General features: G+C 41.4%; 1 protein-coding gene across 1 annotated transcript in view; it reads right to left on the minus strand.

Moving 5' to 3' along the window:
* Nucleotides 1-2638: 2638 nt before the first annotated feature.
* Nucleotides 2639-12500, minus strand: part of LOC138981764 (uncharacterized PE-PGRS family protein PE_PGRS46-like) — a 13230-nt gene continuing 3368 nt past the window's right edge. The window contains exons 2-3 of the mRNA XM_070354838.1: nt 11200-11265; nt 2639-3683 (exon numbers count right to left, since the gene is read on the minus strand). Coding sequence (XP_070210939.1) covers nt 3037-3683; nt 11200-11254 — 702 coding nt within the window. The 5' untranslated portion in view covers nt 11255-11265 and the 3' untranslated portion in view covers nt 2639-3036. The remainder of the gene's footprint in view (nt 3684-11199; nt 11266-12500) is intronic.

A 12500-nucleotide genomic window follows, 5' to 3' on the forward strand; every position in this document is an offset into this window, starting at 1 on the left:
GATTAGCAGTCAGGGTTGTTCCTCGGGCTGGACGCCTTGCACGCAAGCCAAAGTTGTGTAAGCGGTTTCGGATCGTCTGACCACTAACAACAGTGTTGGTGGTAGCTTAATTGTTGGCGTTTGTTTGTTTGTTTGTTTGCTTAACGCCCAGCCGACCACGAAGGGCCATATCAGGGCGGTGCTGCTTTGACATATAACGTGCGCCACACACAAGACAGAAGTCGCAGCACAGGCTTCATGTCTCACCCAGTCACATTATTCTGACACCAGACCAACCAGTCCTAGCACTAACCCCATAATGCCAGACGCCAGGCGGAGCAGCCACTAGATTGCCAATTTTAAAGTCTTAGGTATGACTCGGCCGGGGTTCGAACCCACGACCTCCCGATCAAGGGGCGGACGATTGTAGGCGTTGCCTAATAATGTTTGCCGTAGCCATTCTTTGTTGCATATGGCCTGCCTCTGAATGAAGCGATCCTCTCTTTGTGTGGTGACTCTGGGCCGACCAGAACGTTGTCGCTCCTGCACTCTTCCCGTTGCGTGGAATCTCTGTTTTAGTCTGATGATGACAGAGGGAGCCACTGCAAGCCTCTGGGCCACTTGCCTGGCAGCAACGCCGTCTTGTAGCCATCCTAATGCCTGTCCTCTATCCAAATCGCTCAGTTTTCTTCGTGGGGGCATGTTGCTACTGTTCATAATTGTGTCAGCGTGTCAACCTTTAAACACAAGCTGGTGAGCGATGTTCATAACCAGGACCCTGTTGTAGCACGTGCATCACAACCTTTTGCTCTGGCATGCGTTCCGCAAATTTCATGGGGCTATAAAAAACACCCTTTTTCTTCCAAAATGCAGAAGCTTTTGAGAAGTCCCATAAAGGGAAGCTTTTGAGAAGTCCCACAAAGGGAAATAACTCTGCCTGCCAAACAAAATTCTAGGTCAAGACTCATTGTTCATTTGTTAATTCAAACACATTAATCTTTTAATTATTATGTCGATGTTTAATTTGTTGGCAAGTTTTTATAATTAGATCCGTTTTTTCAACCGATCCTTAACTTTTTTTGAAGAGTGTATAAAATTATATAATATGTAGGTAAAGTTTAATGACATGTCGTTGCTCTTTTTACATTTAGTCAAGTTTTGTTACATTTAGTCAAGTTTTGACAAAATGTTTTAACAAAGACGCGGAATCGAGACGAAGGTTGGTGGTGGTGTGTGTGTGTGTGTGTGTGTGTGTGTGTGTGTGTGTGTGTGTGTGTGTGTGTTCTTATTTTTTTTTAAATAATATTGCTTGATAACGTCCTATCAATCCCTTTAAAAAAAAGATTAAGTTGAAGCGGAAGTGTGGCGACCACAGTTTTCAATCAAATTCATTGGATTGTCTGTCAAAAAAATCGTAGACACGGTCAAGACTAGGGATTAGCGTTTCAGTTTTAAAAATAACCATTTCTGAAAATTAGTTTCACTGCTCGCATGCTTAGCCGATACCAGTCAGTTCTATTTCGGTTGATAGGTTTCGAAAAGGCAAGACTCAGACTTCCATGAAGTCTGATTCAGTGTGATCAGTTCTGATCATTTTGGTCGACACGTTGATTCAATATTAAAATTGTGCTTTGATGAAATACGATACCGATACATGCATTGACTGATTTCACTTCGAAAGAGAGGGCAAACAAAAGACATCGTTATTAATTTTCTTCTTCTTCTTTAAAAAAAAAAAAAATCAATCTTGTATGTCTTTAAGAAACGTGTTTTTCTTGTGATTTTCGTTATAAAATTTAAAAACAAAACAAAAACAAAATGTAGGTTTTGTGTTGATGGTGCAATGATTGTATTCACGTGGTTACACAATGAACGTACACGTTGGAACGTCATCAAAACGTCCTGCTCACATACACATGCACACATACACACACATCAACAAGACCACTCTGTGTCTTTCGCGTGTGTGCATGCAACACGCTTCTGGGCACAATTCAGCCACCAACAGAGAGAGAGAGAGAGAGAGAGAGAGAGAGAGAGAGAGAGAGAGAGAGAGAGAGAGAGAGAGAGAGAGAGAGAGAGAGAGAGAGAGGGTGCACCGAGAGAGAGAGAGAGAGAGGGTGCAGAGAGAGAGAGAGAGAGAGAGAGACTGAGAGAGAGAGAGAGAGAGAGAGAGAGAGAGAGAGAGAGAGAGAGAGAGAGAGAGAGAGAGAGAGAGAGAGAGAGAGAGAGAGAGAGAGAGAGAATAATATACAATCAGAGCAAACAAAACAAAACTCGTCAAATCCATGTTTGTTTTTATTCTTGGGTGATTTCTCTTCGCATTCAGCACGCAGAAATCAAAGAGGGGCACACAAAATCTTAAGCCAAGACATTTGCCTTTAGCTTCAGTTGCTAGGAAGAAACGAACCACATGGTCCAAGTAGTGGCGTGTCTTTGGCATTCTTTCACATGCAGCTCTCTCTTCTCAAGTAAAGTTTATTTGCAAGCTACAGGGAATCCACAAAGAAATCTGATCCTTTTATTTTGAGACAACATGTTATGATATTTATACAGGTGAATTCAATGATTCAGGCGAGTTTTGTTTCGGATGAGTCAATCCAAACAAAGTGTCCTGACACGCTCCAGGCAAACCACATGCATACAGAAAGACATCATGAAATGTTGTGGCACTTTTATTGCGTCATTTTTTTTACCCTCATTTTAGGCACATTAAGATTAAACCCTTTTGATTCTGTTGTTTGAAACGTTGTACTTCTTTAGTTGTTGTTTGTCTTTCTTTTGTTCTTATTGTACACTACAGCAGAGGAAAAATGTGAGAGATAGAAGAGAATGTTTGTTACTTGATTCTGCGAAAGCATTGAACGTACAAGAGAGTTCACCGTTGGGTGAGTCTGAGTGGTTTTAACTCTCTCAGAGCGAGTTGACTTGTCCTCCACTGTAGAAGTGTTTTAGTTGTTTTCCGTCCTTCTTTTTATCATTACTCAGGAAAGTAGTAAAGGGGTGAACGTCCCAAGCAAAGTCTACCAATAAATATTTCCCAAAACCAAAAGTCATTTAAACGGCACCGCCGGCTCCACCGCCGCCCAGAGGTCCCATACCACCTCCCATCAAGCCTCCTCCCATGCCTCCCAGGCCTCCCATGCCTCCCATGCCTCCTCCCATGTCACCTCCCATGCCAGGCATGCCTCCCATGCCTCCTCCCATGCCTCCTCCCATGCCACCTCCCATTCCTTGCATCATCAGCATGGGCATGAGCATCCTCATGTTCTCGCCGCCGCCCATGGCGAGCATGGGGAGAAGGCTGGACATGCCACCAGCGCCGCCGCCGCTCATCTGACTCATCATCAGCATGGGCATCATCTTGCTCATGTCCATGCCGCCGCCCATCAGAAGAGGAAGCATCGACATCATGCCGCCTCCGGCACCGCCCTGGCTCTGCATCATCATCATCAAGGGCATAAGCTTGGACATGTCCATGCCGCCGGCGCCGCCCATCAGAAGAGGAAGCATCGACATCATGCCGCCTCCGGCCCCACCGGCCCCACCGCCCATACCGTTCATCATCAGCATCATCGGCAGCATGGCTCCCATCTCGCCGCCCCCGCGAGCAGCCAACAGCGGTGCCATTGCGCCCATACCGCCCATACCGCCCAAACCGCCCATACCGCCCATACCGCCCATGCCGCCCATCATGCCTTGGCCTGCACACAGACAGAAGGGAAAGATATAAATGTGATGTTAGGATATGAATTAGCGTTGAGATATTTCAGCATTGTGTAAATGTTGAAGGATGAATGTTGATACGTTATTGACGGATGCTTGAATTTTTTTATTAAAAGCCCCACAATGATGTGCTTGGCAAATTAAAAAAAGAGAAGAAGAAGGGAAAGAGTTGAAACATACAATTTCGAGGATGCACGTGCTTATTTGTCTAAGGTCACTATATATTATAATAGGCGTCAACATGCCGTACCGGCGAGACCCTTGTACACACACACAGACATGCACAGACATACATACGCATACACAGAGACAAAAGTGACGGTGCAAGGGGAAACACATAGACTGTCACAGAATTTGTTTAGGACTACAAACTTAAAGTATGGACAGGGGTATAATTCAGCGAGAGGGTCCATTTCTTTCTTTCTTTATATAGTAAATCAGTGAGTTTGTGATTGAAGGTTTCGTTGACTGAATGATTGATTGATTGATTGATTTTAAGGGAGAGAAAATACATGATCGCAAACCCATAGAAAGTTAAGGGCGTATCGCGAACTTTGTCAGAAGTTAACGGAAGAAGTGCACACACACACACACACACACACACACACACACACACACACACACACACACACACACACACACACACACACACAAACACAAATACAAACAAGAGGCGAAGCCTTCAAGGCTCACGTAAGAAATCGACAAACAGTAACACAAACTCAATCACTCCGTCACACACACACACACAGTACACACACACACACACACACACACATACACACACACACACACACGCACGCACACACACACACACACACACACACACACACACACACACACACACACACACACACACACACACACACACACACACACACACAGAAAGAGCATAGGTGAAACTGTGCAAGAAAGCGAGACACTAGATCTAGATCTGTCTGTCTGCATGTAGCCTACTTACATGGACACGACTGCCAAATAGTCTCGGCCCGCTCAAAATAACAATCACCGAGACTTTCAGTAATTCCATCGCGTGACGTCTAACCCTCGTACGTCATAATGTGACATCAATGTAATATGACGTCTTCAAATGTTAAAGTTTCTACCACAGACATACATACATACATACATACATACATACGCACGCACGCACGCACGCACAGACAGACAAAAGTTAGCATCGCATAGGCTACACTTCGTGAGCCAAAAATACTAAAAAAAAAAAACTAAAAAAAAGAGGTTTTTGAACTTAGATAGAGCTTTAAAAGCGTGTATTGCTTCCGATTTTTCCTTCCATGCTTTTCCTCTTTGGCAGACATAAACAATGAGAGCAGTTTTTCTCAGCTTCACAGAAACTAAGTCAATAAAGCAGCCACAAATCCGAAACACGGCCCCTCCTCCCTTCCACAGCTTAAAGGCCCTTGTATTTGAACCTGTCTTTTCTTTCATTTACTCCTCCCCCAATCCCTCCCCCTATTGTTCCGTTACAAGCAAAAAGATGGCATGTGCTCTTAGGATGTTTTTGTCTTGACAGATTTTAATCCAATTAATCGTCCTTGTGTAATAGAAGTCTCAAAGCCGGTGCTTGACAGGCTGCATGCACGTGACCCCACAACAACCTTCACGTCATCTGTCCAGCCATAGTCATAGACCAAATAGCCTGGACCGCCAACTCGTCACGTGACCCTTCGAGGTTACGACGCTCGACTTTCAGGGGCGCTTAGCGTCCGGTTTGAAAGGCCAGCGATTCGAAGACAGTGAAAAGAAAGCACGCTCCAGTTATTTGTGACAATGGAAGGTGACAATGAACTGGATTTTCCAAAACTCCAAACTAAACTTAACAAAACTCATCGAAAAACATGTTCCATATGCACTTTAGCTGAGTTTATTTTAGCATTTTCAGAACTTACCTCGGCAACTTCGTCCATGTTTACAATCGACACCGGATATGACATCCCCCTGATTTCTGAAAGGCCAAGTAAGCGTAGGTTCCTGAATGCGAGAGGCCGCTACCCCGTAATAGAGAGAAAGAGCGGAGAGAGAGCTAGTTGGCGGTCCAGGATAAATGGTGTATGGTCCAGCGTAAGACCGTGTGCGCTGACAGTCTGTCACTCATCAAGTCACGCACGTGATGACAGGGTTGTCACGATGCTCGGTGGAGTCACGAACGCCCATCTCCGCATCAAACCTCCTCACACCCCCCCCCCCCCCCCCCCCACCCCCTCCTACCCCCACCCCCTGCTCTCGCAAAACGAGAGAGAGAGAGAGAGAGAGAGAGAGAGAGAGAGGGGGGGGGGTGAGAGAGTGACAGACAGAGACAGAGAGGGACACACGCACAGAGGCAGAGAGAGACAAAGAGACCATAGAGACAGGGACCGAGACAAGGACCCAGAGGGGCAGAATGGTGGTGGGGGGAGGATGTAGGATGGAACAAAGGACAGCCATAAAAAGAAACAAATAATCGTTATATTCGGAAGGAGCGAGAAATACAGATTAAGACCCATTGGAAGAAGAATTAGATATGAAACGCTTATCGGTTTATTAAGATGTCAGCCCCTTCAACCCCGTATCCCTGTCTGCAAAATGTGTAGTGTCAAATATCCTCAAACTTGTGTACTGGACCCTTTTAATCCAGAAGTTTCAAATTTCCACACATCGATTTCTTTAGTGAATGTTGCATTTTTGTTTTGGTTTGCTGTTGAACATAACTTTATTCAAGTGAAAAGAAAAGCGGAACAAACAAAAAATCAAACAAATGTTATACAGAAGGTCTTTCTGTTCGCTTTTACAATTCTTGTACGATTTACGTTATTTTCCCCCTCAAACATAGATAGAAAATATCAAGTTAATAAAGAAAAGTGCGCCAAGTTAAAAAAAAAAGAACGAAGCACATATATAAGGAAAGAAGAAGAAGAATAAAACCACTAACAAGAGCTGACACTGATACTAGACACTGACAATGGCTTGTAACATGAAATTGTTCCCGCTGAATACTCGAGGATTAAGAACCAAAAGAAAAAGGAAAAGTTTGTTTACGTTTTTCAGAAGCAAAAAGTATGATGTCATTTGTTTGCAAGAGTCGCATATTACTAAAGATGTCAGTGAAGAATGGAGGAGAGAGTGGGGTGGTGATCTGTCTTACAGCGAAAGTACCGTGCATAGCTCGGGACAGGTTATATTATTGAAAAAAGGGTTTGTATGTGATTATGTAAAGATCGTGTATGAAACGAAGCGCATTCTTGCTGTGAAGATTGGTTGTGATAACCAATGTTTGATTATCGCAAATGTTTATGCACCCAACGAGTCTAGAGAGAAAATGACTTTTTTTTTACAGATGTATCAGACATGTTAAAAAATGTTCCATTTGTGGCAAAAAGACTTGACTACGTTTTTAGTAGTTTAAGTGTGTTTGAAAAGATTGTTGATTGTGACATAATCTCTGTTGCGACGTCGGATCATAGAGGCTGTAGTATTCATATTAAACTCTCTGATGTCGTTAGAGGAGAGGGTTATTGGAAATTTAATAATTCTCTGTTACATGATGTGAGCTTTGTTGATCAAATGAACAAAATGTTTGACACATTTCAACTTGATGATGAAGAGGATTGTCAACTTGGTTGGGAATTATTGAAAATGAGAATCAAGGATTTCTCCCAAAATTGTAGTAAGCTTAAAAGTTTTGAAATTAAAAATGATGTTGCAAAATTGTATGGAGAATTAAATGAGTTGGATAAAGCCCTTGGGATCTCCCCTGACTGTATTCAAACGCAAGGTAAACGGCAGAAGGTCAAGCTGCAGTTAGAACTGTTAGAGCAGCGTAAATCTCGTGCAGCACAGGTGCGTGCAAGAATTCAATGGATCGAGCAGGGTGAAAGGAACACACCTTTTTTTCTTGGGTTAGAAAAGGCGAGAGCAAATGCAAAAATAATGGAAAGTGTAACAGATAATAATGGACGGACTGTTACAACGCAAGAGGATATTATTCTCGTCCAAAAAACGTATTTTGCTGATTTGTATAAACGAAAAATTGATGAGGGAAACATGAGCCTGAAAATTGACACTTTTTTGGATGGAACAAAGGTTTTAAAAATAAATGATCAACAGAAAGACAGCTGTGAAGGGGAAGTGGTAGAAGGAGAAGTTTTGTCAGCTCTAAAGCGTATGAATAATGGTTCTGCGCCTGGAATTGATGGATTAACAGTTGAGTTTTATAAGTTTTTTTGGAGTAGCATAAAAAAGTATATACTTGCTTCTTTTAACTCTGCTTTTAAGAATGGAACTCTATCTAATTCACAGTGTAAAGCGGCAATTACACTGATTCATAAAGGGAAGGATTTATCAAGAAATGATTTAAAGAATTGGAGACCTATTTCACTGACCAATACAGATTATAAGTTATTAGCGAAATGTTTAGCTCTTCGGCTCTCTGGTGTTGTAGGGAGTGTTGTGAATGAGGATCAAGTTGGGTATATAAAAGGTAGACGTGTCTCAACCTTATTGCGATTAGTTGATGATGTTTTAGAACATGCAGATTTACATAATAAGCCTGGATTGATGGTGTCAATTGACTTTTTTCATGCATTTGATTGCATTTCCAAAGAGTTTATGTTGAAGATGTTTGAAAAATTTGGTTTTGGAACTGATTTTGTGAAATGGGTTGATGTTTTGATGAAAAACGCAAGAAGTTGTGTAAATTATTGTGGTTGGTTATCTGAATTTTTTAATATTGATTCCGGAATAAGGCAAGGTTGTCCTTTTTCCGCACTAGCCTTCGTATTAGCAGTTGAATTGTTAGCAATCAAAATTCGAGAGGCCAAAAATATAAAGGGTATGTCATTATGGAACAACGGAGATATGGATAAAGTTTTGAAAGTATTGTTGTACGCTGATGATGTTACATTGTTTTTGCAAGATGAACATGACATGTTCCAAGCCCTGGCTTTGATTGATACATTTTCGGAAATATCAGGTTTGAACATAAATCACCAAAAATCCAAGCTAATGTGGTTTGGGTCACGGAAGAACTGTAGGAATGAGTGTTGCGGTTTTGCATGTACAGACAAAATGAAAATTCTGGGTGTATATTTCTGTAATTACATGCGTGCGTCAAAAGTGAGAGAGAATTGGGAAGAGAGAGTGAATGTTGCGAAAAGGCTCATCTGCGTGTGGGAGAAAAGGAATTTAAGCATTATTGGTAAAGTCTGTGTATTTAAAACGTTTATTCTGCCACATTTTGTCTATATAATGCAGGCGCTGATTGTACCAGACGACGTTCTAACTGAAATTAATAGGTTAATGTTTCGCTTCGTGTGGCGCAAAAAAGACTGCAACAGGAAGGCATTTGAAAAGGTGAAAAGAACTGTTTTATGTAACGAAGTTAAGCAAGGTGGATTGAATATGATTGATTTGCGACAGATGCAGTGTTCCTTTTTGTTAAGCTGGGTTGTGAACCTAACTCTGTCTAATGAAGACCAGAAATGGTCATGGCTCCCAAAAGCACTGTTTTTCCGTTTTGGGAGTCGCTTTGAATGTTTTTTTGCGAACATTAATAGCAAACCATTTAAAGGATTGGACAGTATTAAATCGGAATTTTGGTCCGCTGTGTTGAAGGCATGGCTTGATAATAATCAAGTCGATAATGGTAATTCTGTATCGGGTTTGTTGTGGAACAACAAAGATATAATTTGTCAAGGTAACCCACTCTTTTTTGCGGATTGGATTAAAAGTGGTATAATGTATGTGAGCGATGTGTGTGAGAATGGACGTTTTGCTACCTATGAAGAAGTGTGTGAAAGAACTGGCTACACTGCAAATAGATTGCTTGAGTACAATGTTGTTCGTACAGCTGTACATCTCCTTTTAAGAAATGTAGCTATAGACGATGTAAATTGTTCAGTCTGTGACATTCCGACCTTTTGTGGAAAAAAAGTGAGATCAGCAAAAGAAATTCGAAAGATTCTCGTAGGAAAAAAATACAGCCCACCCTGTTCAGAAGGATTTTGGAGAAGAAAGTTAGGATTTGAAATCGACGAAAAGAATTGGAACTTAGCAGCCACTGTCACTAGTGAAGTTCGATTACGTGTACTGCATTGGAAAATATTGCAAAACATTTATCCAACTAATATTTTATTGTGTAAAATGAAAGTGAAGGCTGATAAAAACTGTACATATTGTGAGGATGAACTTGATGTATTGGAGCATTTTTTCTTTGAATGCCCAACCGTGCTCAGGTTTTGGAAATATATTGAAATGTACATTTTAGTAAACATTGGCGAAAGAATTAGGTTGAATGTTACAGATGTGCTTTTTGGTATTAAAAATAACAGCAAAAATATGAAGAAGATTACTCATAATTGTTTTAATCGCAACATCGAACGCAGAAGAAGAAGAAGAATCGCAAAGATGTGCGTAAGCATTTTTTTTTAAACCGATTCACGATTAACACTTGAAATTATTTTTGGGAATCATGTTGTTTTAAGATTTCGTTAGTCTGACGTTTTATTAATTAGAAACAAATTGTTTATTGTCTCTGATTTAAGGTAAAGCATGTAAATGAGAAATTATGTGTACAAACAGAAAACACACAGTTACCATGTTTGTTATCACGTGTTTATTGATTGATTACAATTTTGGGAGAAAAAAGAATAAAACCACTAAAAAAAAACCAGCAGAAATAAATAGGATAGTAAAAAAATAAAACAGCGAGAGAGAGAGAGAGGGGGGACCCGGGGAGGTAGAGATTGAGAGAGAGGGAGAGAGAGAGAGAGAGAGAGAGAGAGAGAGAGAGAGAGAGAGAGAGAGAAGAGAGAGAGAGAGAGAGGAGAGAGAGAGAGAGAAGAGAGAGAGAGAGAGAGAGCGAGAGAGAGAGAGAGAGAGAGAGAGAGAGAGAGAGAGAGAGAGAGAGAGAGAGAGAGAGAGAGATTGGAAGCGGAAAAGTAAATTAGTTGTGGAGGAGGGTGGTAGTGTAATTAGCAAACTCCAAACGTGTGTGAGGGAAGGAGGGGGATGAAGAAGAGGGAGGAGGGATATCGCAAGGAAACCATTCGCAGATCCATGCATCAAAAGCAGTGTTTGCAAGGCTTTACGAAGACAACAAGTTCCACAAGTTTCAATCGGCTTGTACCTGCCTTCGGGGCTACTTTCAACGTCATGATCTTACTGCACTGAAACGTCTAGACTTTTAGTGTTACGTCAAAAATGTTTCATTACAACCTGGTGCTTCTCTCCCATTCGTCTTGTGCATTTTTGGTGTCATAGCTTCCCACGAAGAAGCTGTCCAATAAGAAAGGGGATCGAGGGGTGTGAGGGTGGGGGTACCGGGGGAGGGAGTAGAAGACAAATGCATTTTATATGCAATAAATACTGCAAGAACTGACCGGTTCATAGCTTCTTTTCTGTGCCCAACCTGCTCCCCCCCCCACCCTCTCAAATAAAAATGTATAAACTACCAGAAAGTTTTGGTTATAGTGAACACTAATAATTTGATCAACTTACCGAAAGCGCCGGCCGTCAGTCCCAGAAGACAGAGGAGAGTGATTGTGACTTTCATTGTGCTTGTTTCTGGAAAAAAGGACAACAAAAACATGACCAGTGTGAATTGTGACTTTAATTGTGCTGGTTTCTGGAGAGAAAAGAGAACAAGAACATGAACAGTGTGAATTGTGACTTTCATTGTGCTGGTTTCTGGAGAGAAAAGAGAACAAGAACATGAACAGTGTGAATTGTGACTTTCATTGTGCTGGTTTCTGGAAAAAAAGGACAACAAGAACATGAACAGTGTGAACTGTGACTTTAATTGTGCTGGTTTCTGGAGACAAAAGAGAACAAGAACATGAACAGTGTGAATTGTGACTTTAATTGTGCTGGTTTTTGGAGAGAAAAGAGAACATGAACATGAACAGTGTGAATTGTGACTTTCATTGTGCTTGTTTCTTGAAAAAAAGATAACAAGAGCATGAACAGTGTGAATTGTGACTTTCATTGTGCTTGTTTCTTGAAAAAAAGATAACAAGAGCATGAACAGTGTGAATTGTGACTTTCATTGTGCTGGTTTCTGGAGAGAAAAGAGAACAAGAGCATGAACAGTGTGAATTGTGACTTTCATTGTGATTGTTTCTCGAAAAAAAGATAACAAGAGCATGAACAGTGTGAATTGTGACTTAAATCGTGCTTGTTTCAGGAAAAAAGGACAACAAGAACATGAATAGTGTGAATTGTGACTTAAATTGTGTTTGTTTCTGGAAAAAAGGAGAACAAGAACATGAACAATGGGAGCCAGCAAGACCTGGCGGAGGGATAACACAGACAGCCAAAGACGCTAACTGACGGTTTCACAGTTTGTTATGCCATACCTTACGTCAGACAGTAACAGATAGAAGTTGATACCGACAAGCGCCCAGTCTGGTGGGGGTGACCTCACTAGTTTTTTCTCGACTCTTTTGGGACTAAGTCACTGAGACAAATTTCGTTTACAGAATGATTTGTCATTTGTGCGAGACATATATATATACGTATTGGAAATGACAGAACTTATACAGGACTCCATTATTCGCTGTGTGACGTCCTCTTGCACGTGGTGCGCTTCTGACGTCAGGGATATAAATATTGGAATGGCGTGTAAGCAAGAGATTTTTTTTTTAAATCGTTGTCAAATCTCATTTAACAGGCATACTTTTACTGTTGAACGTGCATGTCACTTGGAGTAAGTGATTTATTCAAATATTTCGCAGAATACAATACCTTGTACATATAATCACAGTTATCCCCGAGTACGCTAGTACTAGGGCTCAGCAGAC

Source organism: Littorina saxatilis, linkage group LG12 (assembly GCF_037325665.1).
Source record: "Littorina saxatilis isolate snail1 linkage group LG12, US_GU_Lsax_2.0, whole genome shotgun sequence".
Classification (NCBI taxonomy): domain Eukaryota; kingdom Metazoa; phylum Mollusca; class Gastropoda; order Littorinimorpha; family Littorinidae; genus Littorina; species Littorina saxatilis.